Here is a 26,831-nt window from a genome sequence, read left to right as displayed (position 1 = left end):
CTGGCTTCTGCTTCCATGCCAATAGAACACAGAAATCTTTGGTGCAGTTAAAGGATACTTTGCTCCCTACTGTGCAGCTATCCCTTCTGAAGTCTTGACACCTTCCCGAAAAAGAAAATCTTGAAGCAGGCCCAGGTCTCCCCTAATCATACAACATGCCAATCTTTCATTTTATCTTTGTTATTATCTAAATAATTCTCTTCTCTTCTGGTCTTCCAGGTATCCCCACCCTCTGCATAATCTTTTCAGTTAGTTTAGGCTTTTTTTTTTTTTTTTTTTTTTTTTTTTTTTTTTTTTTGAGACAGAGTCTCGCTTTGTTGCCCAGGCTAGAGTGAGTGCCATGGCGTCAGCCTAGCTCACAGCAACCTCAAACTCCTGGGCTCGAGTGATCCTTCTGCCTCAGCCTCCCGGGTAGCTGGGACTACAGGCATGCGCCACCATGCCCGGCTAATTTTTTATATATATATCAGTTGGCCAATTAATTTCTTTCTATTTATAGTAGAGACGGGGTCTCGCTCTTGCTCAGGCTGGTTTTGAACTCCTGACCTTGAGCAATCCGCCCGCCTCGGCCTCCCAAGAGCTAGGATTACAGGCGTGAGCCACAGCGCCCGGCCAGTTTAGGCTTTTAAGTAAGAACACAAGAGTAGGTGACTTCTTTCTAGAGGTTTCAACTTTCCATTCTGCAAAAACTCCCTCAAAAATTTTATATGACGTGAAATTTCCCATTTTCACCATTTTAAATGTGTAGTTTTGTGGCATTGCATACATTCACTTTGTTGTGCACCCCAGACAAAGATTTAATTGGAGTCTGGTGATCTGATTGAAATGGGCAAAAGGTTAAAATATAGGAAGAAATAAATATTGCATTTAAAACAATTGTTCTACCATGTATTTGTTGCATAAATGGGTGCAAGTTCAAATGGAGTCCCATGATCGTTATTCTGAGCAGCTAAGAGGCATCATTAGGATAGCAGATATTAATGTCCAAGAGGATGATGATAAGAAAAGCTGGCTGTAAGGAAACTAGGAAAACAATGAAAATGAACTTTATCTGTCTCACAATACTCATGATAACGTTTAATGTATCTGAAGCAGAAGTAAAATGAAGAATTTTTCTCCATTCTGCCTTGTGCTAGAATGTTGCTCAATTTTGTTGGGGAGTGAGTAGCTTTTAGAGAGAAGGTCTCAGATTAAAAGTAGTTTAATTTTTTTGAATTGCAACAATGCCTTTTGATATCTGAGCAATGTGTACTAGGAATGCAATCCGCAGAAGAGTTAGTATTAAAAATCTTAGAATTATTAAGAATTGCTGTGGGGCGGTAGGGTTTTGGGGGTCAACAAGGGTGCATGAGGGGCACGAAAATAAGCCGCAGTAACTTACCATTGCCTTGACCTTTTCTTTGGGGAATTTGAAGAACTCGTATTCATTTACATATTCTCATGCAGTTATTTAAGCGCCTACTATGCGTGAGGCATTTGGGATATCGCAGTGAAGAAGATACTTAGGTTCTTTGCTCCAGTAGAGTTTACATTCGGATATATTTTAATTCTGAACGTGAATGTGAATCCAAGAGCACAATAAATAGAATAAACCAGTGAGCCTAGGGAGCCATGGATTTTTACAAGCCGCAGCAAAAGTTAGTATTTCATGTTTTCTGTTCTTGGATGTTGGGTCCTCTTAGTTCCAAAGACGGGAATGCTACGGGATATGAAAAGATTCCCTGTCTAAAATATACTGCCTTGGTATTTGGGGTCGGGAAGTTTAGGACTGCAGCTCCATATTACCGCTGCAGCACGGAACTAAGCCCATGTAAGAAGTAGATAGGACTACAGAAGAAAAACGGCTCCACCAGAGCCCTCAGAGGACACACATCCTCGGCCAGAACGGGAAAGCTATGGACTACAATTCCCACAAGCCCTTGCGACCCCGCTCCGGTCCGTACAGCTTTGCTGAATGGGCAAGAGAGGTATGTCAGGCGCACTCTTGTTGCGTCATCAGTATGCACCTCCAGGGTAAAAAGCAGGTCTGGGTTACAAAAGCATGGCCGCTGCCGAAGCGGCGGTGCAGTCGTCGTCTTTGAAGACAGACACTGCCCCAGTCCCTGAAACTGCAGGAACAGCCGCAGCTATGGCTACGACCCCTTCAGCTATGGCTGCAGCGGCGACGGTTGCGGCTGCGGCCAGGACCGGATCCGAAGCCAGGGTCTCCAAGGCCGCTTTAGCTACTAAGCTGCTGTCTCTGAGCGGCGTGTTCGCTGTGCACAAGCCCAAAGGGCCCACTTCAGCCGAGTTGCTGAATCGGTTGAAGGAGAAGCTACTGGCAGGTACTGCAGCCTGGGTGGGGACCAGGCTGAGGCAGTCGACGCGAGAGGGGACCACGTTGGGCTTTTTCAATGCTCATGGCTCATGAGATTAAAGGAAGGGAAAGGGAGAACGACCACTGAATTAGCTCTGCACAGAAATCTGGGGCATCTCAGGCCTGGACTTGCTTTAGCATAAACTCCTGTAGCCTAGTTGGCAATTGTAGTTTTCTAGGGGGACTCCTCCCTCGCCCTCCTCCCGCCCCAAACTTACACAATAAACCTTGGCCCTTGAGCGTGCAGACCAACTTTCTGTAAACGGATCCCTCGGGAGACTTTTGTTTGGTTCATGTGTATGAACCCCACCAAAAGGAAGCACTGGCTCTGCACCCTTAAAGTTGAATTCTTAAAAATATATTGGAAATACTTAGTTAACCAAGACTTATTACAGGGCTTTTCACATTTTAGTGGGCATAAGGATTACTTAAATTCTCTTATACAAATGCAGATTCCTAATCTCTGCCCTCTCAGGTTGTGAGTCTGAGCGTCGAGGGTATTTTTAGGAAATTGCATTTTAAAACAATTGCTCCAGGTGATTCTAATGTAAGTAATCTATGGACCACATTTTGAAGAACTGTATATATAACTTGATAACTTCTCTAAATGCATTCTTTTAATTTGTTTACTCGTAAACACTGGGAAGATATTAGAAAAGCCTGAAGAATCACATAGTTCATCAACCCAGTAGATCATTTCACACAGTGACATCAAGGAAACTTAGATTTGTTGGACACCCACGGTGTCCAACAGTAAGTCAGATCTGTGCCAACCTATAGAGATGTCAAGATGAAAGAAACCATCTTTTCCCCTAACCGAGCTCAGAGCCTGGTAATTTCTGCAGCCTTTGGTGGTAAAACTATTTAGCTAGGTTATTCAAGGTCCTCCAGAGTTTGGCTGTATCCTGTCTTTCCATTAAACCACTACAGGAATTTTCTTACATTCTTACATTGTTTAGTATCCCCTGGCAAACTTTACATTTTTTTTAAATGCAAAATGAAATTATTCTTTTTGTTTCATTTATTGTTTATTTGTATATATTCATGAGGTACAAGTGCAATTGCAAAACCAAATTATTCTGATGGGAATTTGTTAATTATAACTGGCACAATACAGATTTAAATATTTATTGGCAAATAGGTACACCCTTGTAGATGTTTAATTCCAGTGTTGTACCTACTTATTCATTTGTGATGCTTTCATTATACTTTGTTGCCTGTAAGAATAGGTCATATGTTGGATGTTGAAGGGAGGAATATAAGTATTGTGGTGTCATCATAGAGCTTTTTTACCCTCATAGAATTACTGCTTTTCTGATGTGTTAGCTAAACTATGGCTTTTTTGTTCCTCAAGGTAATGATTACCATTCTTTCAGACAAGTTTCTGACAGGCTCAAAGCCATATCCTGGACCTCTGGTTAATCTGCCTCCCAGAACTGAAGTTTTTTGTTGAAACTTAGTTAAAACTGATTGTTTCAAGGCTGTTTGTAGACCATCTTCTGGAAGCCACTCATTCATCTGTAGACATTCTCATTACCCTCCATTTCTATATTGCTTAGAATATAGAATTGTGATTGGCCCATTCTGTATTTATGTTAGCTAGACTAGAGCTCCCCAAATCTCATTCTAACTCATTGTCAGAATTACCTGGGAAGGTTCTTAAAGATGCCCACATGCTGATGCCAGCCATGTTTGATGACCACCAATTTAGGCCGCAGTCAATAGTCACAGCCTCTAATAACATTCCTTGCCTTTCCTTATACTGATTTCTGTGATGCTACAATCCCCACTTTTCATTGTCTGTTTGAATCCTTCAAGGCCTGAAACATATCAGAATTTTATAGCTAGGAAAGACATTAATAAATATTTATTCATGAATATTTGGTTCAGTGGGGAGAACCAAATTCCGACATAGTAGAGGTGATATGTCTGCAAGTGAGAAGGTGGTAAATTTGGGCACAAGACATTTATGAAGCCTTCATACTCCAAGGAGTGTCAGGTTGAAAATAGAGTTCCCCAAAAGGTTTCTATAAATTCATGGATGAGAGATGCATGATGAGTTGCAAGTGAAAGGTGAAGAGTTTAAAGCCTAGGTCTGGCCATAGAAGTTAATGTCAAAGCAGACAGTCACGCCTTTCCAGGCATGGTGATGTAATCAGAGCATCACACCAGGACTGTGTTCCAGAGACCATAGTTCTAACTCAGTAGGGTAATAATTATGCTGAGAGGCTGAGCAACCCAGCAAATCCTTAAGGCTGTTTAATCTGGCATCTCCTTTTCCACTGTTGCTTTGCTTTGTCCTTGTCCTTTCTTTGTCCTCTTGTAGTTTTCTTTTTCTCTGTTTTTTATCTTCTTGGTGCCAGTGGTGATAAGGAAAGTTTGATGAGTTTGGGAAGGTATAGGTCAATACAGCTGTTCCTTCTCTTCCGTGCTTTCTCATTTGAAGTCCAGTAGCCAGTATTCTCTCAGTAAATTGTCATATGCCACCACCATCATCATAACAACTTTAGTGCTTTGCAGTTTCCAAAGCACTTTGAGGTAACATTATTTCATTTTATCTTTACAACAGGAATATGAGATAAGCAAGGTTGGCATCTCTTTTAAAAAAAAAATCTGCATGCTTTGGAGGTTAAGATGCAACTTAGACTGCAAACTAGTTCAACCTCTGTATATAGCAGTATGGAGATACCTTAGAGTGATACAAGTAGGTCTACCATTTGATCCAGCAATTCCACTACTGTTCATCTACCCAAAAGATCAAAAATCACTTTATGAAAAAGACACCTGCACCCCAATGTTTATAGCAGCACAATTCACAATTGCAAAGTTGTGGAAACAACCCAAGTGCCCATCAATTCATGAGTGGATTAATAAAATGTTGTATATGTATACCATGGAGTACTATTCAGCTCTAAGAAACAATGGTGATATAGCACCTCTTGTATTTTCCTGGATAGAGCTGGAACCCATTCTACTAAGTGAAGTGTCTCAAGAATGGAAAAACAAGCACCACATGTACTCACCAGCAAATTGGTAGTAACAGATCAACACCTCAGTGGACATATAGGAATAACATTTATTGGGTGTCAGGCAGGTCGGAGAGGGGGAGGAGGGGATGGATATATACAAACACAGTGAGATGTGCAGCGTTTGGGGGATGGTCACACTTGAGGCTCTGACTTGAGGGGAGAGGGGGGATGGGCAGTATACGTAACCTTAACACTTGTACCCCATAATACGCTAAAATAAAAAAAAATAAGATGCAACTTAATTGTTACCTACTTCCCATATAACCTTTTGTTGAGATTAGGTTCTTTAATGAATTGAAAGTTTTGATTAGGAGAGGGGGACAATGGATATAGGTAGTTTAGAAGTTAGTATACTTAGAAGTAACCCTGTATGAGATGTACTCCCAACATTAGGTAGTGGAAGGTACCAGCAAATAACATGGAAGAGATTTAGATATGGAAATTGAGGACTGCTAAAACTAGCGTTCTATATTAAAACTAACTTCTTTTCATCACGCTCTATCTAATAGCCTACTGCTACCAAGAATTTACTAGATTTTTGTCAATTAACCTGGATATTTACTCTCTTTTTAAAAATGTCTTTTTTCTTAGAAGACGAATTCTAGTTTCTAGACAGCTAATTTTGGAGTACTATTTCTTTGTAATTTAGGGGTGGCAGGACATTTTTAAATCTGTTCTTTGCTAGTAATGTGGTCAAAGTCTTAATATATTAACCCTTTGCACTCAGATGTCGAGTGTGACTCGACACAGCAAAAATTATAGAGATTAAAATTACTCTTTGAATGTATCAATAAATTTGAAATATAAAAAAATCCAAATAAATAATTTTGGATGAAAAGAAACTCCAGTTTTTTATTCTACTGTCGCGCTTTGTAAAATCTGGGGTATTTAAAAAATTAAATCCCGAGTAGAATAAAGTAATCGAGCGAGTGCAAAGGATTAAGTTTGTACAGTACTTTGTTTTGAAAACACTATACCCTCTGTCCTTCATATTTATGGAGATCCTACTTCATTTGTCTTGGTAATTATCTTTTTCCATTACAATTCTTATAGAAGCTGGAATGCCTTCTCCAGAATGGACCAAGAGGAAAAAGCAGACTTTGAAAATTGGACATGGAGGGACCCTAGACAGTGCAGCCCGAGGAGTTCTGGGTAAGAAATATGAAAAGAAGCTTAATGTAACTGTCACTTAATATCAGAAAGAAATATTAGTTGAGAACAGAGAAGGTTGACTAAAGCCATCTATTTTCAGCTTACTTTGGAATGTTTCAGATCTACTGAATTTATAGTGCCTTCTTCTAAAGAAGCCCTTAAATGTTACAAGGTATATAAGACCATTAGAATAGCTACTTTTATGCATTCATGGAACTTTGAGACAAGGTTTGTATTGGTGCAGAAAAATGTTAACATAGCAGGCCTGACATTGTTATCTTTAGAAAGCCCTGCCTATAAGGCTTGCCCTTGGCTGGCACCTGGGAATTTAGATTTGGGGAATATTCCCACCCATCCTTATCTGGTAAGGATGGTTTGCTATGCTTCAGCTGTTTGTGTGAAAACCAGCTTTCCTCCTAGTAATCTGGAATTTTGTCCCACCACCCAGGCAGAGGGTGGTGCCTGGGTGATCATCCTCCCTGTCCCCAGTAAAAACTTTGGGTACCGAATTTCTGATAAACTTCTCTGAGAAAAATCATTGCGCATGTTACTGGTTTTTTTGTTGTTGGAGAAAGAAGCATGCTCAAGTGTTCCTCCCTCATAGGAGGGTGAGAGAATAAGGCGGCCTATGCATGGATTTCTCCCTGTCTCCATGTCCCTTACATGCAGCTGTATATTCCTACCACGTCACTGTAATAGGTCTGAGCCACTTACCAATCCTCAAACGTCAGATGGGCTTGGGCACTACCAACAAGATTCACAGCTCTTTTTTCTGCCTGTATCTAATCTAATCTAATCTAATCTAGAAGATCAGCTCTATTGAGGTGAACTTTATAGTTCTTAAGAAGTCATTTTTTCCTGGAGACGTATTAGTTGACCATTTTATTGCTTGTGGAAGAAAATTGTTAGGATTGATTGAAGGGAGAAAAATCATTTATCCTTTTTTATTTCTTTTTTTGTTTTTTTCATCTAATAGAGGTTGAAGTCGAACTTTCTAGGCTGCTAAAGTATGTGTACACGGGCTAGGGTATATTTTACGTTCTAACTGCATCTGTAGTCACAGAAATCCATCCATTGTGATTCCTCCCATTACTTCCTTTCTCACATACTGGAAACAAACTTTTATGGAACAAAAATACTTACCTTTTTTATATGCTCTGGTATTTTATGTTTTATTCAGTTTCATTTTTTAAAAATATTGATCATAACCCATTAAATTGATTTCATGATACACTATTGGGTTATGACTCGTGGTTTGTAAAATACTGTGCTACAGTATGCAGTCCATTTTATTAGAATGAAGATTAGGTACAAACAACAACAAATTCTGATCTAAGCTATCCAAAGGAATTGAGTTTCTATTTAAAAGAAAAGGATAAAATTGGTGAAGGAAATGGTATGTTTCAAGAAAATTAGAAACAATGTACAATTTTGTATTTTATAAAATTATAGATTTTGTTTGATTCCTGTTGGCAAAAATATTTTTACTTGAGTCTAAAATAGAAAAAATCACAAGGAAATCCATTTTTTCTGAATTAGAGAATTTCAATAGGCTAATTCTGACAACTTACTATTTTATGATAACTAATGATAACGAGCATTTATTGGGCACTAGCTGTGTATGGGGTCATCAGTTTAGGACATGCATATATTTTATAGCTTAATCCTTATTGTAACCTACACAAAAGGTATTATAATCCCCTTTTTACAGAAGAAGAAACGAAGACCCAGAGAGATAAAGTTTGCTGTCATGGATTAGTGAGTGACAAAGTCACAATTTGACTGCTCTGTTATGATTAGATCTGCTTTGTTCCAAAGCCTCTGCCCTAATATGGGATGGCAGATACCTGGCATTTATGCTATTGTTCCATCCTGTTCTCATGGCAGGAATTAACCAATCAGTCAAAGCATCCTTTGCCATTGGTTCCAGATGGCTTAGCATTCCCAGTAGCCTCTACCAGTTGAATAGAGTTGGCCCTTGAGTTGAAGTCTATTTGTCCTAACTGTTCCACTCTACTGGTTTCCAAGGCTCAGTACCATAAATACAAGGAGAAAGAGGATAAGATTTCCTGTTTATTTGTGAATATATGTATTCCATTTATTTCTAGTGGTTGTTCCTAATTGGTATGTAGAAAATAATGATACCAAGACAGTGAATGAAATAGTTTATTTTTTACCCTGAGACCAAGGGATCTTGTTGCAACTTCCATTTTAGTGTTACGAAGGGGCTGAAATTTGTATGTACGGAAGAAATTGTATTGGAAATAATTTTCCATTTGGAGGCTTAATTTATATTTGGCCAGACAGGGACTTTTATGACAATATAACATGTTCATATATCAAATTTATTGATTTTTCTTCTAATGCATGTGGTTTCCAATGGGAGATAGGGTTTCAAAAATTGTAGCTATTCAGTCACAGAATAAGGGATATTTATTGTCTCTAAGTTAGTAGTTGTTAGTAGTTACTTATAAGAAGTTGAGGCTGGGCGCGGTGGCGCTCACGCCTGTAATCCTAGCACTCTGGGAGGCCGAGGTGGGCGGATTGCTCTAGGTCAGGTGTTCGAAACCAGCCTGAGCAAGAGCAAGACCCCGTCTCTACTATAAATAGAAAGAAATTAGTTGGCCACCTAATATATATAGAAAAAATTAGCCGGGCATGGTGGCGCATGCCTGTAGTCCCAGCTACTTGGGAGGCTGAGGCAGGAGGATTGCTTGAGCCCAGGAGTTTGAGGTTGCTGTGAGCTAGGCTGATGCCATGGCACTCACTCTAGCCTGGGTAACAAAGCAAGACTTTGTCTCAAAAAAAAAAAAAAAAAAAAAGAAGTTGATAATTTTTTTTTGTATAGTAAAATAATCACTGGACTCTAATCATACTTGGGTTTGTGTACTGGCTATTAGCTCCTTTATTTACTAACTCTACATATGCTGAGAAAATCCTATAAACTCCCTGAAATCTCAGTTTCTTCATCTCTTAAGTTGTAGCTTCTATAACTTTCAGAAGCTTTATTAAAATATCTTATGAAATATCTGTAATATACACATATACACTTTACCCTGTGAAGTGCTTTATAAAGGCCTTTTTTTAAAAAAAAACAAAATTGGACCTGTGTGAAAAAAATTTACTTTCAACATTTTAAACTGTTTTTGCTAGGGGTTTTCAGGGGATAATATTTATGATATAAATTTAAAAATTTAGCTGACAATTTATGATTATAGTCTGAAATTCAGTTTTATAATTCTATAGTAAAATTTACAAGATAGCTTGTAAAATTCTCAAAAATATCATGGTAGGCAAAATAATGACCCTCTGAAGATAATCTGCATTCCAATCTCCAGAACATATAACCATTAAAAGGTTATATCACAAGGGGGAAATGAGGTTGTAGATGGAATTAAGGTTGCTCATGAGCTGACTTTAAGATAAAGAGATTATCCTGGAATTTCCAGGTGGACCCAGTGTAATCACAAGAGTCTTTGAAAGTAGAAGAGAAGGTGGAAGAGAGTCTTAGGTGTGGCAGTGGAAGCAGAGGTTGGAGAGATGTGATTGCTGGCTTTGAAGCATGGAGGGGCTCACAAACCAAGGAATGTGAGCAGCCTCTAGAAGCTGGAAAAGGCAAGAAAATTCTCTGAGGGAATCCTCTAGTGAAGGATTCTGCCCTAGCACCTCCAGAGAAGAATACCACCATGCTCAACCCCCTGTTTTAAGCCTCCTTAAGCCCATTTCATACTTCTGGCCTCCAGAACTGTATGATAAGAGTGTAATAAGAGTTTAACTGTATGATAAGATTATTTTAAGCCACTGTTGGTAAGTTGTTACAGCAACAATAGGAAACTAATACACCCATTTATATAAATTACTTAAAATGGAAACTAAATTTTTATATACCATTTAAAAATTATTTTTTTAACTTGAGTTTATAAAAGCACAGCAGAGAAATTTAGAAAATACAAACAAATAAAGTTCAAAATAAAACAATTGGGCCGGGCGAGGTGGCTCACGCCTGTAATCCTAGCACTCTGGGAGGCCGAGGCGGGCGGATTGCTCAAGGTCAGGAGTTCAAAACCAGCCTGAGCGAGACCCCGTCTCTACCATAAAAATAGAAAGAAATTAATTGGCCAACTAATATATATAATATAAAAATCAGCCGGGCATGGTGGCTCGTGCCTGTAGTCCCAGCTACTCGGGAGGCTGAGGCAGGAGGATCGCTTGAGCCCAGGAGTTTGAGGTTGCTGTGAGCTAGGATGACGCCACGGCACTCACTCTAGCCTGGGCAAGAAAGCGAGACTCTGTCTCAAAAAAAAAAAATAAAAATAAAAAATAAAACAATTATCTATTTTTCTACCTTCTATCCATAATCAGTTAATATTTTTGCTATATTTTCTCCTAGCTTTTTATCTGTAATTTTTTTATTTCAAAATATTCAGGGGGTACAAATGTTTTTGTTACATGGATACCTTGTTTTATCTATGTAAATTTTAAAAGTTGAGCTCTGCTTCGCTGTAAGTATACATCCTGGGTTTTTTTAACTTAACATTATAACAAACATTTATCATGTTAATTAAAAAAAGCTTTTTGTAAACATTAGTTTTAATGGCTACATAATGTGCTGTCATGGGTAAAATACAATTTATTATTTAACCATTTCCCTATATGAGGTCATTGAGGTTACTACCAGAGTTTTATTAGTAAAACTGGTTTTGTAAGGAACCTCTTTATGAATGGAACTTTTTCTTTGCTTTGTATTATTGAGACAGATTCCTAGAATTGGAAAGATATAGCTCTTGTAAGATGATGATCTAAAGGATGTTATAGAATTAGATAAATGGCAGTAGAAACCTCCAACTACCGAAAGCTTTGGAAATACATGTATGGTACCCTTGCCTGTCCTAAAGGAACTCTTATCATAAGCAAATTCTATCTTTATGATTTGAGAATAGAATACTAGGACACTGGATAGGTGTGGAGATAGTGGATTTTTTTAGAGAAAATATTTGAATGAGCACATAAAATTTGGGAGATGGAGTAAGAGTAGTAATTGTGAGATAGTGCATGGAAAATGTTATTCATTCTTTCTCTATATTCTCCATATTTTTTTTCAAACTGGGTGTCTTTGCTCATGCTTTTCTTTTCATATATGCTGCTCATCTCTGTCAGCACCTTTAGTTGTAGAATTCCTACTGACCTTTCCAGGTTCAGCTGAAATGTTGAGTCTCCTCCTTGTGAATCTGCCCACTTGCTCTTTTGTATTGCTAATGTAAAACTTTATTCTGTTTAGTTTTTGTTAACTCTGTCTCCCTATTAGGTTGTTAACACACTGTTGGCTGAAACCAGGTTTCATTTGTTTCTGTACTTATAGAACATGCACGGAATAAAAATTTGAAAGATTGAGTGGAGAAAGAAAAGCTAAGTAAAAATTCTGCCCAGGAAATTATCCTTTGAAGTTTCATTTATATCCTTGAATGAAAAGCTGCTGATTGGCTTTTTCCCTACTCTAGATAATTTTTCTACATACCATTGCTGTATTAGTCCTCCTAAAATTCTGTTTGCACTAATCACCCAACTTTAATAGGCCTTGGTTTTCCTTGGATATAAAATGAGAGAAGGTTAAGCTGGGTAACCGTAAGATGGCCTCTTTTAAATTTTATCCCTCTGAATCGCTAAACTAAGCTCAGAAACCATAATCCATTCAGCATTTCAACCATGATAAAGTCAAACATGTCAGCCTGCTTTTAAGACTTCCTGTATTCTGGTTGATAAACCCACTGTGCTCATCTTTGTATCAGACAGTTTGTGCAGTTTGCTCCTTCTTTAGAAGATGCTTCTCTTCTCTTTGTGTGTTCAGGTCCTATCCATCCTTCAAGGCCTAACTCAAACTCTGTTTGAAATGCGTGAATGAGGAATTCTCTGGTCTTTTTAAGCCATAATTGTGCTCCTGCCTTTGACCTCCTACAGCAGCTGTTCGACAGTTAATCATATGTTATCATATTGTTATTTAGCATTATTCACTCATTCAGGCAACATTTTTTGAGCCCTATGATTTCCCTTTTCTGTATCGTATTTTCCCAGCAAGATCAGAAATTCTTTCAAAGCCAGGAAATGTGTCTCGGGCTTCTTTGTTGTCCATTAGAAATATTCCTCTTAGGATTGTGTGCATAGTAGCTGTTCAGAAAATATTGATTGGGGATTTATTTGAATGGGATCAAATTACATTGAATCATTATTATATAAAGTTTTGATTCAGCAGCAACAGTATCAATAAATTCTATCATTTGGAGAGTATCGTGCTCTTCAGAGGATGCTGAGGGCAGATAGTTTTTGATCTTAGTCCTTGAACTAATTATGACTAATTATCACTAATCAGAGATAAAATGTCAGATGTTTAGAGGGGGTTTGTAGGAGACTTTATGATTGAACGGAGGTTTAAGGTGAATTTTAAAGGATGGACTTTGAATACTTTACTAAGGTACTGTAGGCATTGGGACTCTATTAAGGATTGTTAGGGGGCTTTGTAGTGTGCAAAATAAGATTTTGAAAATAGTTACGAAATGGTATGAATTGGAAGAGGAAGGCCTAGGATGTAGAACAGTCAGGTTTGCAGTGGTGTAGGCTGGTGGCTGTGGGGAAAAACCCTAAGTGAGCAAGGTGGCAGGGGGAATGGAAGAGAAGGGGTTGCTACTTTGGTTTGAATTTAACTCCATGTACTAGTTGTGAGGTGGTGAGCTAAGTTCTTTGTCTCTCATTCCTCAGTTTTCTTATCTATGAAAATGGAATAATTATATTACCATTTAGGGTTGTTACAATGATTAAATGAGATAATGAGTAGAACCTGAAACATGGTAAACTTCACTGAATGATATCTGCTGTAAATATTGATGGTAATTTTTTCAGTTTGCCAATCCTTTCCTCTTGTAATTCTGAATTGTGGTGGTTGTATTATATTCTTTTCTTTCATTTTTTTTTTTTTTTTTGAGACAGAGTCTCACTTTGTTGCCCAGGTTAGAGTGAGTGCCGTGGCATCAGCCTAGCTCACAGCAACCTCAAACTCCTGGGCTCAAGCGATCCTGCTGCCTCATCCTCCCGAGTAGCTGGGACTACAGGCATGCACCACCATGCCCAGCTAATTTTTTCTATATATATTAGTTGGCCAATTAATTTCTTTCCTTTTATAGTAGAGATGGGGTCTCGCTCTTGCTCAGGCTGGTTTCAAACTCCTGACCTCGAGCAATCCGCCCGCCTCGGCCTCCCAGAGTGCTAGGATTACAGGTGTGAGCCACCTCACCCGGCCTGTTGTATTATAGTCTTATACATAATTGTATCTGTTGATGATAAATAATTCTTCAAAAATTTGCCTGCTATTAAGTGAAGAAATGATTAAATCCTTTCCACCTTACCTGGTGATGAGTGGTGTTATATGGATAAATAATGTTTGAAATTGAAGAGAAAGGTGGGCCATTGTGCTTTATTTTTGGTCTGTGTTAGCGTACATTTTCCAGACCCTCTTTTTATCTTATATTCTTCTTTGCGTTAGGTTGATTTGTTATGTTTCTCTTTTCTTGATTTTATACTGCTGGGCACTAATCATCTGTAAATGGTTCGTTAGCTATGATGATGGCTTTTGCTTTGTTTAATAATGAATTCTGTCAAAAGACTTCATCATACCACTTGAACATTATTTGTACCATGTAGTTTTCACTGGGGCTCATATAAAAATTCCACTGAGTACTTCGAGATTATTCTAAAACTTTATTATCTAATTGACTGGGTTGAAGTTTTTACTAAGTTTAATACTTTAAGAATGTGAAAAATGTCTCTCTTTTCCATCACCTCTTCAGAATTTCTTAGTTGCATGACAAGTTCAACTGATTGGAGTGATAGGAGCCCTTAAATTATGTTAAATAAATATATATTCTTTTCAATTTCATATGACATAAGCCAGGAAATTATGACCCAAATATGTAGCTATTATAAAAACCTAGCTTTCAGAATAGAGTGTCATAATATTTCTTTCTTTAATTTGTAGTGGTTGGAATTGGAAGGGGAACAAAAATGTTGACCAGTATGTTGTCAGGGTCCAAGGTAAGAATACTGGAATAGTTCTACTTTTCTTTAATGTTTTTCTTAATGACCTGCATGTGTTGGATTTTATCAATCAAAAAATAAACTGAGTAAATTGCATGAATGAGTGTCATTCCTGAGTATTAATCACAGTGTCTATAAACATGATATCTGAGATTCAAAATATTGAGACTGTAAGTCAGGAATTCTTTATTGAAAAACAAAGAAGCAAAAAGTCTGTGGTACCCATAATTTTAAACAATTATGTTTATATTTTTAAAATATAATCATATTTCTTAAATGAAAGGGAACTTAGAGGTCATAAACTCTAGTAGCAGATTTTTTTAAACCTTGGAATTTTTATAGAAACAAGTAGCATTTTATAAACCATGTACTTTTCAGCAAAAACATGCTTTGTTCAGTGGCTACAAAATCTTTATTAAGGAACAGAATGGGGCCTCTTGAAGATGTTAAATTATATTGTCCATCTGAGAGAGTAGCCTCCAAAAGCTTCCTTTTCAGGCACTTGATAGAGAGGGAGGGGTTATTTGGAGGCAGGAGAGGCTGGAAACCTGTGGACTGCTTCAGGTGTTCAGCATGGTGGAAGGAGCATTGAAGTAGAAGTCAAGGTGTCAGAGTGGTTAACCTCCCTGGGCCTCTCAGTTTTTCCTTAGGAAAAATGATTAGGGTCTCTTCCAGCTCTAAAAGAGATATGAATATCTGTATTCTAATTAGCAGTTAGGTGCTGGTCGTAATAGCTGGGTATAAAGGCCAGTGAAAATGCACATGGAAGGAAGATTCATATGACAGGAGGTAGAGAAGAATTTCATTAAGTTCCTGGATTAGACTTTGTTTTAAAACCCTTGTTCTAAATGTGATGTAAGTATTTGATAAAGTGATTTCTCTAAATTGTTTCTTAAAAAAAAAAATCTGTGGTCAAAGATCATTTAAAATAATTTCCAGTTCATTTTAGACTTGATTGACTTTTCTAAAACATAATTAAAATGTTATAGCAATGTAAAATTGCTAAATAAGTTTCTATATAACCTCATTTTCTGAACTTATCTCATTATAAACACTGGCCTATGGACCACACTTTAAGTGGCACTGGTCTAAGTACGTTTTTCTTAAAATAAAAAGCCCAGGAGAACATATTGCCTGTGATATCCCGTTTTAGTTATCAACTGGCATGAAAATCTGTGCCTGGAAGTCAGAAGGGATCTTAGTATCTTAGATAAATGAAAAATTTCAATATGGCTTGCTCTGCAATCTTTAAAATACTGCTGTTGAAAAAAAAATCATAGGATATAAAAATTGTGTTAGAATGGAGGCATTTGATAGTTTCCCAATAAATTTGTACATTGTGCTTAAATACTGACATAGTTTAGAATTTGTTTCTGATACAGATCTTTGTCAGTTGCTTAATAGTTGTTTCTGAACTCCAAAATATGAGCAGTGATTAATGTGGAATTATGAATGATTTTCATTTTCTTTTTCTATAATACTTGGTATTTTCTAAAATCTTTACAACAAACAAGTCACTTTTATGTTAATAATTAAAAAAAGATATGTTTACATTAAGGAATTTGTTTGGGTTTTTTCCCCCAATATAAAATATGTTGAGTTCATTGAAATATTCATTATTTGCCCCTTCTGCTAAAACCACAAATACAACACACTATATATAATTTTAATATGTTATCAAAAAGTTTTATTAATACTTGTAAATTCTAGGCTTATTTTTAGAAATGTTATGAATGGAAATGTAAATGCATTATTGGCTCTGGTGTTTTACTTGTCACAAACCATTTCACTGTCAGCCAGCAAAGCTGAATGTCATATGGTGAAATCATTGATCCTCAGTAACTGTAACGTAAATAGCATATCCCAGGTGCATCTTGTTACAGAAACCTAGTTCTTGAGTGTTTCACATTTCAAAAATAGGCACCATTGTCTTGTTAGCTATTTCTGTTTCTTACACTTTGAATTTTACACCATGTATTTGTTGGAAGAATTAAATCATTAAAATTTAGCTTTAAGTATGTTGAAGATTATATTTTTTATCAAAAATATTTGAAAACTGTTAATGAATATTTTTCAGAAAGTATTTTTTTAACACTGGAAGGAATCTTAGAGATCATTTTAAACAGAGATTTTCAATATTTTTTGGACTAAGACTCATAGTAAGAAATTTATTTTATATCATAATCCTGTATACACATATTTGTATAAAAAGCAAAAATTTCATGAAACAACTTCAACCCTGTGTATGATATGTCCTTGATATTTTTCTTTCTATTTCATTAAAAAAATTGGTGGCTGCAGCCTCTTAACTTAGGCTCAGACGTAATGTTTATTACTGTTTCTCCACTTCATATTTTTACACAGTGCTACTAGAAAAATTTGCATCACAGTGCTACTAGAAAAATTAAACTTGTAGTTTGTGTAGGGTGGAGTCATCTCAAGAGTAGCAGTATTTAGTTCTAGGACGGCAGATATGCAGTGTTCATGTTACATCCATATTACAATACACCTTTCCATCACTAGTCAGTCCTAACTGGAGACTGCTCAGTTGCTAATTGAACATGGCCTAACATTCTTTCCTGATGAATCAAGAAACATCTTTAGAATCCTTTTCAAAGTCTTGAGACTTCATACAACTACTATCAATTAATTGGTGGGTGCTGGCTTTTTAAATAAAATCTTTAGGCCAGTGGTCCCCAACTTTTTTGGCATCAGGGACCAGGTTCATGGAAGAAAGTTTTTCCATGGACTGGCGGTGGGGTTGGGGATTACAGCTTTAGACCATAAGATTATTTTATTTCCATCTGTGAAGACCAGACACTATTCAGATCACTCAGCTCTTTTTTTTGCTCCCTCCCACCCAGATCAGGGTAAGAGTTAAGGAAAGAGCCACTCCCCTAACTGTTCTTAGTTATCTTCTTCTCTTGCCTTGTAGTAAGCTTTGTTCTTCCAATAATCATGTTTCTCCTGTCATTTTGTTTTTTCCGGCATGCTCTTTTGGGATTATGTGCATACTATGTGTGAAAAGCATGCAAGTTTTCTATGCAGTGCCTTGTATGTAGAAATTGCTCAACAAATAATGTTATTACTATTCCTGAGTGTTCTACCTGTCCCCAAATCTCTCTCTCCTGAGTTCCAGGCCTGTTGGAGCTTTGTAACCACATGCCCTCAACACCTGAAAGTAATTTTCCACAGACAAGTTCTTTTGGAAATCTTGAATACAGTTAATTTCCTTTCTTTCATTCCTATAATAGGCAAAATATAGCACTAATCAGAAAGAGAAAACATGGTAGTTCTCTAAGAGAGCGACAGAGTTGTTTCTCTGGGCATTAAAGTCAGAGAGAAATTCCTTACAGGTATATTGAATGACAGATGGTGGTTCTGAAAAATAGTTTTACAACAGATATAGAAGTAGATCAACATAAAATATAACTTAGGTAAAATTATTTTGAGAGGTTAGACTAATGTGTTCCTTTGGCCTAAATTAATATGAGTATAGAGTGTAGATTATCAAGAACAGAGTGGTATAATTATTTCATTATATATTACAATGTAATAATAGAAATAAAGTGCACAATAAATATAATGCACTTGAATCATACCAAAACCATCTTACCCCTTCCTGGTCCATGGAAAAATTGTCTTCCATGAAAACGGTCTCTAGTGCCAAAAAGGTTGGGGACTGCTGACCTAGAGGAAGGCAATAGTCCCTCTATATTGTCTTCCCTAAATTATACTTTCTTTGAGCCATTCAGCAAAAGCTGGATAGCAGATGTTGTACTTTGAAGTAACAGACTTTGATGAGATTTTGGAGTGCTATCTTTATTAGTTTCTATGTTACTGATTAGAGTTGGTAACTTTGTAAATGTTTTAGAAACCAGATGAACAGATGGAATGGTTGATGTCCTAGTATGAAAACTTGAAGAATCTAACTAGCATTGTCCAGATATAAGGCTACTCACATATCTGTGTGGCAGTAAACTGTGGTGGTACCCTCAGACAAAGCCAGCATTTCCTCAGAAAGCAACTTTGTATCTGCCTCTAGCAACTGAACAAGTGTTATCATTGGGGCATACAAAGTTTCCCAACCTGGATGTGGTCAAAGTTAGTAACTTTCCCCAAGAACACAAACAGGCAGTTTTAGGTTAACCAGCCGTGAAACTCTGAAGTGTGACTTGAATAATGTTCCTATGCAACTCTTTAAGATTTCAGCATTTCTAATCAGTTTTTTCCAGAGGCTAGTCCAATTTGTACCTTTTCTATATATGCTATTAATATTTACATATTTTATAAGTATTACATTGAAAATTTTGAAGGCTTATACTTACGGACTGTAAAGAGTTATTTCTTTTTTTTTTTTTTTGAGACAGAGTCTCGCTTTGTTGCCCAGGCTAGAGTGAGTGCCGTGGCGTCAGCCTAGCTCACAGCAACCTCAAACTCCTGGGCTCAAGTGATCCTCCTGCCTCAGCCTCCCAAGTAGCTGGGACTACAGGCATGCACCACCATGCCCGGCTAATTTTTTGTATATATATTAGTTGGCCAATTAATTTCTTTCTATTTATAGTAGAGACGGGGTCTCGCTCTTGCTCAGGCTAGTTTCGAACTCCTGACCTCGAGCAATCCGCCCGCCTCGGCCTCCCAGAGAGCTAGGATTACAGGCGTGAGCCACCGCGCCCGGCCAGAGTTATTTCTTAATGAAGACATTCAAAACCACATGTTTTTGCTTTGGTAGTTTAAAAAAAATATTCTTATCCTAAATAGTATCATTTTGTTTGCTTGTTTGTAAAACTTTGAATCACAAGCTTTCAAAATCAAATCTCAGAAAAAACAGTTGCTTAGTTGAGATAGAAATGATTATATATACTTCTGTAATAGAAACATTTTCCTTTCTCCTGGAGAAGACAAAAGTAGATTTGCTCCTAGACATGTCTAGCTAATATCTGCTGTGGGGTTCAGGAAGCTTGAAGGTGAGCAAAGTAGGGAGTAGAGCAGCATCAGTGAGAAACCACGCATCTCGAAGAGCGCACACGTCAGTGGAAAATTCTACAGGGAACTCCATTTGTTTTGTTGTAGTGGAATTATGTTGTAATGAGTACAGTAATAGAATTTATAATGCCCAGTTATACATCCTGGAGAATAAGCAGCTCTAAAACCCAGTCTCTGTGTAGAATTTAGGTCAGTGACAAGAAGTACTTTAGACCTATAAGATGAATTGGGAGGGTTGAATGTATAAATGTCCATGTCTTTTTTCTTCTTTCCCATATTTTTTGGTGGTGAGGCTTTGTTTCAGTTGAAGGCTTAACTGTCTTGGGTGGGTTTTAATAAGTAGTTGTGGATAATTGCATAGAATTGAAGAATAATTAATACTGGATGCTATGACAAGGGAAAGGTAGGAAACAGCTAGATTTAAATTGTCAGTTTACAGCAGGCTGACTCCTGAGGCTCTTTCAGGGTCCATTGAAATCAAAACTATTTTCATAGTTTTACTTTTTTTATTTGCAGTCTCACAAATTCGCAGAGCTTTTCATAGGTTACCAGATGTGCAATGACATCATTGCTCTGATGGTTAATGGAATGTGTGCATGAGTATTAGTGCTTTAAACATTTTCAGCTTTAATTTCTAATACATATAGAATATGTATATATACATATATATAAACACATACATATACACTGTATTTTTAAAAAGTTTGTGCCAGGGTTTCTCAATGAGTTTTAAGTGTGTATAGGGGTCCTGATACCAAAATGTTTGAGAACTGTCGATTTAGATATTGTCTCCCCTAAAAAGAATCCAGCACGTAGCTAGACACAGCATAAATGCAGAACCTGAACTGGTTTGAATTTTAGCAGATACAATCTAGATGTCCAAAACTATAGTGGAATGTGAAGAATTACAACCATAGGAACTTCTCCAGCATGTGTATGATTCTGTCAACTTTTTATTAAGCTGCTACTGTGTCTCCATCTAGTAAGGAACACAATAGAACAGCAAAATTCCAGATAACAGAGTTTATATTTGGGAAGGTAAGGATCAATAAAATATACTTGGAAGACAATGAACATCTATAGATAATCATGTGCTAAGAGTGTGGTATGAAAGCTCAGTAAGTTGAACCAGACATGTGTGTTACCATCATTATACTCAGTTCCCTCTGCAGTAGTTGTCTTTATGATGCCTTACCCTGTTACACTGTAACCTCCCAAAGTCAAGGAACTCTCTAGTATGTGTCTGTATATCTCTTAGCAGCACCTAGGAGAATACGGTCCTTCAGAAACATGATTGAATTTATGGATTTGATATAGGCCTTCATTCTTCTTATGCATAAAATTTGTATTGAGTACCTGTGGAGGTGAGGGATTGGGAGATGGGATAGAGTAACAGGTTGACTGGGAGTTGAAATGGATTAACAAGGTGGCTTTGAAAGATGAATACAGTTTGATCCTTAGAGAAGAGAGGGAGCTCAAGGCTAGGGAAGGAGCGTGTCCCAGGCATAGGACACCCAGAGTGCAGAGACTAGAATTGGCATCGCATAATTGAAAAACGTGTTAAGGCTCCTGGTTCAAACTTGTTATATAGCAGAATAGGGCAGATACATTCAAGGCACGATATACAGGATTGCACTATGTTTTTCTTATGCAACTAGACAGACTCTAAAAGGCAAAAATGATACAGAACATTTTGATGCTTTCCTGTCCTTATGAGAACTAACTCTGACTAGGGTTACTGTGAATCATTCTGCATCTTCTTTTCTTTTTCTTTTTTGAGGCAGAATCTTGCTGTCACCCCAGGTAGAGTGTAGTGGTGTCTTCATAGCTCATTGCAACCTCAAATTCCTGGACTCAAGTGATCCTCCTGCCTCAGCCTCTTGGGTAGCTGGGACTATAGGCATGCACCACCACGCCTGGCTAATTTTTCTATTTTTTGTAGAGACGGGGTCTCGCTCTAGCTCAGGCTGGTTTCAAACTCCTGACCTCAAGTGATCCACCTGCCTCGGCCTCCCAGAGTACTAGGATTACAGGTGTGAGCCACTGCACTCAGCCTTGCATATTCTTTTCTTTAAAAATAATAATAATGGTATTGTAAACTGTTGTTTACCAGGGCTAGATACTATTGCTCTAAACTCTTTGCTGCTTCTCATGAGGTACTATTATTTTCCCTATTTTAAGATAAGGAAATGAAGCTCTAGCAGGAAAGACTAACTTAACCTACTTCACCAGCTGTGGTGGAGTCAGTGTTCGGATTCAGCCAGCTGGACTCTGGGCCTGTGCTCTTACCATTTGGCCTGCTGTACCTTTCCCCGTGCTTTGCTTAATCAAGGTTGATTGTTCTAAAATATAGAAGTAGGAATGGGGTATCTTAGGTGATAAGACTGAATATTTAAACTAATTTTTGTCAGCACCTACAAAATTTAAAAGAAATTAATTCAAATGCATTGGAGCATTCCTCCCTGTATTGTATTTGTGAAGAAAAAAAAAAAACATTCTGAGCTATATGATATGAAGTTGATTTCATTGAAGACCCTTAGGCTGCTATAAAATGTCTGCATGTTTATGGGGTTTTGAAGTTTTAATATTTTCCTCATTTTTGTCTTGGGTCCCTTCACTAGAATTATAAGTTTGTCATTAATAAGCTTATATTTCTGCAAAGTGCTTTGAGCTTTGTCTCTTAAAAACACTCCCATAAATACAGATTATTTTCAGTGGGAAATACAGCCCTTGCACTCTTCTCACTAATGCATGTGATATTCCAAATAAAATTTGAATTTGACCAAAAGAGACTAGTGAAAAGAATATGTACTACAAATATGCCCTAAGATGAAAAGCAAGACAATCCTCAGTTAAATAATAATGATCTAATTCACTTGTGAATAGTGATCAGTTCTTAGAAGTGACTTTTTTCCTTTCAGAGAGCTTAAATATCAATTTTTCTTTATTAAGAAAACATATGTAATAGTTATAGGCTTCACCTCTGCTATGTTAGTTTTGCTCATTTTCTACATATTGAGCTTTTGCTAAGATTTGTCCTTTTTTTTTTTTTTTGAGACAAGAGTCTTCCTCTGTCATCTGGACTACTAGAGTGTGTGCCATCAGCCTAGCTCACTGCAAACTCAAACTCTTGGGCTCAAGAGATTCTTCTGCCTCAGCCTCCCAAGTAGCTGGGATTACAGGCGCGTGCCACCACACCCAGCTAATTTTTCTATTTTTAGTAGAGAGGAGGTCTAGGTCTTGCTCAGGCTGGCCTTGAACTCCTGACCTTAAGCGGTCCTCCCACCTTGGCTTCCCAGAGTGCTAGGATTACAGGTGCGAGCCACCATGCCCGGCCGAGATTTGTCTTACTATTTTGTATAAGAAGCAATAAATCAACTTACTTAATTTATTTGTATGTGCAGAAAAATTATTGAATGTTGTAATGGCCATGTCAGGGTTTACTGTATCATTCTCTTTACTCTTGGATATATTTGAAAATTTTCCTTAAAAACCAAACTTCCCAGTAAGTGGTTTTAGAAATTCGTTTGCAATAACAGTAGTCACAATTATCAATAACATCATGTTTTTCTTTCTCATGTTGGCTAGTGTGGGAAGTTTGTGAATATTCCTCAGTTTACAAAAATGTTTCCCACATATCAAAACCAAACTAACAAAACAGTTGCAGTCTGTTATTTTTGCCTTCATTTTGTATCAACTTGATTGTATCAGTAAAATTCTGTACATGCATAAGTTTTTCTTTACCTTATGCCCATTTTTCTCCCTTGTTTCTCTTTCCCTAGAGGTATACTGCCATTGGAGAACTGGGCAAAGCTACCGATACACTAGATTCTACAGGGAAAATAACAGAAGAAAAACCTTACGGTATGAAGTTCATCTTATGTAGTCCTTCTTTTTAATATTTAGAGAAAGTTTCTGAGAATGCAAAATTTTAAAATAGATCTCATAACTGACATTTCCAGTGATTTCAGTTCTCAGTATATTTCTTTAAGATAAGAAGATTAGAAAGTGTTTATCACATTGCTGCTTATTTGGTATGTTTATGAATAAAGATTTATTGTGATTGCCTCTTTTCCTATAATGAATTGTTTTAATAGTTAGCATTATTCTTCCAAATAACTCCCTTACCAAAAACATTTATAGCTAGGGTTTAGGTTATTTTCCCTAGTAAGGGAAAAACAAAGCAGACATGCTCTCATGTTAGATTTTACCTGTCTTGTCTTTAAAAAACAAACAAACACACAAAAACAGCAATTATTTGCCAGCTGTTGAAATAAATGTGCCAGGTTTAATATGTTAAAACTAATCATGTTTCTGCTTTTGGAGTATGTAAAAAGATGACAGAGAGAAAGCTATTTCTCTGGAAGTAAAGTGGAACTCAGTGGTACTCACCTTAATATTTCTCCAATTCCTTCTTTCACTACTTTAAGAAAGGATAGATAAATGAAATGGTCTCCTAGCAACTTTCACAGTGCTTATGCTATTTATAATGCAGCAGTTGCAGTTTTGTACATCAGTTCACTTGTATTATTATGGCGCTAATTGTGAATTTTTTTGTAGACTTTCTGTTTTTTTCTCTGTGTTTTATGTTATCTCATAATTTAGTTGTAGGCAGTCTAGCCTCTGCCTGCTCCCTGGCCCGTATTTTATGTTGATTGTCCTTATTATATATTATATATTGTCTTTAATATATATTGCATATTGCCCCAGTAGTGAGCCCAAACTTTTTCTTGTTCATAATAGCTTTACTTATTCTATTAACATTTATGTGTAGCTTACTATCTTGCTCAGATAATTAAGCAACATAATGAAAAGAAAAATCGCGGATTTATTTCAAGTCCTTTTAAAAATAGATGTTGAAGTATTCTTGGAATCATTATTATTATTATTAGCAAATAATAGCAGACCCTCATTTAATTGAAACCCAACTATAACCTTTAACCAAAAGGCTTTTTAGGTTAAAGAGGCATAAGGCCATAGGAGGATATCAGAGATTTCCAGAGTATACTATAGCTGTGGTCCTCAAACCCCTGGGCCACAGACCAGTACTGGTCCATGGCCTGTTAGGAACCTGGCCGCACAGCAGGAGGTGAGTGGTGGGTGAGCTAGTGAAACTTCATCTGTATTTACAGCCGCTCCCCATCGCTTGTATCACTGCCTGTGCTCCACCTCCTGTCACATCAGGGGTGGCGTCAGATTCTGCATTATGATGAGTTGTATCATTATTTCATTATATGTTACGGTGTAATAATAATAGAAATAAAGTGCACAATAAATGTAATGTGCTTGAATCATCCCGAAACCATCCCCCTCCCAGTCCATGGAAAAATTGTCTTCCATGAAACTGGTCCCTGGTGCTGAAAAGGTTGGGGACTGCTGCACTATAGTCATTACACATATAATTAAGTCTCCTGTATCTCTGTCTCCGTTTGCCAAAGCATAATAAAGAGAATGATTGATATTCAGAATAATGGTCCTAGGGTAGTGTAATTATGGATGGGATGCAGCTTGGTGAAGTATAAAGAGCACTAGAGTAAGCAAATTTGGTTTTAATTTAATTTCTAGCTCTACCCTTTTGTAGCTGTGTATCATGAATTTGAAAGTGTCTTAATCTCTATGTTTCATCTCTAAAATGTTGATAATGAAACCAACCTCATAGTGTTATTATGAGGATTGATTGGAAGAGAATGGATATGGAGGTCTCATAGACAAGTCATGAGGATCTCCAATCAGAGATGATAGTAACTTGGACCAGGATGATGGTGGTAGAGAGAGAGAGAGAAGTTTTCAGATTAGAACAATGGTTAGGAAGTGAAATTGGTGAGACTTGTAGATTGACCGCATGGGGTTAATGAGGGAGTTATAAACCATGACCTAGGTTTTGAGTTTTAAAATTGGTTATGTGATGGTACAATTCATTGAGTAGGAGATGCTACAAGAGAACCAGTGATAGAAATACTTAAACACACCCTTTCTTTCTGTACTTAAGTATTTTGAAATTTTAAAAAATTCTACTTTGTATTGGGTAATTTGTAACCTTATTTACTTACCTTAAAGAAAACTCAGTTAAAATCATTTCATTATAATGTTGCAATAAATCATAGAGAAACTAACTTTCTTCAGGGCTTGAACAAGAGAGCTTCCTACAGTTTATTGAATAGTATTTGTAGTTCAAGCAAATCAAAGCTCAGAGAATTCTGCTGATGGGCATGATTTTTCTGTGTGCTTTCAGTAAATCAGCAAATATTTATCATGTGTTTAAGCTGCTATAGTAGGTACCATGAGGAAGATAAGTAAGACCTGGCCTGTGTCCTTAAGGAACTCATTGTTTAATGGAGAGCTGTGACCTGTGTTTTCAAACCTCTGAGGCCTAATGGTGAGACCTACGACCAGTATTTTATAATGTCTTCTTCAGTATCCTGAAATAAAATTCAGAGATACTCTAACCTACCTACACATATGTTTTTCAAAAAAAAAAATCAATATACTATAGTAAATATGTTATAAAAAAGAAGTAAAAGTAATTTATAATAAAATAGGTATGTTGGCATGTAAATGCACAGATATTACTACACAAAGTGTTAATGAAATAGTCAGATGTTTACACTGTGAAGGCCACAGGTACAAATGCAAAGTGATATAGGTGTGTTGTGTTAATGACTTAGTACTGGAAATTCAGTATATGCAAAACTGGCCATATTTCCTGTTTAAATGTAAAATAGAGTTAAGTTCTAGCCTCAGGTAATTATTAATATAAACAGGCTTTTCACCTGCCTATCTGGCAGACATCCAGAAGTCAGGCAGGGCACAGGGAATTCTTCCCTGTGGTCCATGATCCTGCACGTCTGGCATCCCCAGTCTGCACTCATGAAAGGCCGCTGGAGCTGCCACCTCACCCAGCTATTGTAACAACCAAAAATGCAGTCCTTAATTGACCTGTCATGGACACCTGACATTTGGATAAAGTAACTAAGGCAATATGCAAGCCATGGCAAATGAATGTTCTTAAAACATTTTGTCCTATCTAGACAAGTATTATTTTTCGCTGTTTCAGGTAGTTGAAAGCTAGCTCAAAGGAATAAGAAAATGAGTCTCTGGCTTAGTAGACTCAAAGTTCAAAGCATATGACAGGGCTTTTCCGTTGAGTCTCTATCATAACACCCTCTGTTATTCCTAAATAGCATTTTTCACTGTTTACAATTATACTGTATATTTGATTGTTGATC

General features: G+C 37.1%; 1 protein-coding gene across 1 annotated transcript in view; it reads left to right on the top strand.

Annotated features, from left to right (window-relative positions):
• The first annotated feature begins 2,004 nt into the window (after window positions 1-2,004).
• The window catches only part of TRUB1 (TruB pseudouridine synthase family member 1), a 37,627-nt gene continuing 12,800 nt past the window's right edge, over window positions 2,005-26,831 (top strand). The window contains exons 1-4 of the mRNA XM_012772740.2: window positions 2,005-2,324; window positions 6,439-6,537; window positions 14,561-14,616; window positions 23,388-23,469. Of these exons, the coding sequence (XP_012628194.1) occupies window positions 2,042-2,324; window positions 6,439-6,537; window positions 14,561-14,616; window positions 23,388-23,469 (520 nt within the window). The 5' untranslated portion in view covers window positions 2,005-2,041. The remainder of the gene's footprint in view (window positions 2,325-6,438; window positions 6,538-14,560; window positions 14,617-23,387; window positions 23,470-26,831) is intronic.

This window comes from Microcebus murinus, chromosome 14, assembly GCF_040939455.1.
Source record: "Microcebus murinus isolate Inina chromosome 14, M.murinus_Inina_mat1.0, whole genome shotgun sequence".
Taxonomy (NCBI): domain Eukaryota; kingdom Metazoa; phylum Chordata; class Mammalia; order Primates; family Cheirogaleidae; genus Microcebus; species Microcebus murinus.
Note: the sequence above shows the minus strand (reverse complement) of the source record. Positions and strands in the feature narration are given on the sequence as shown.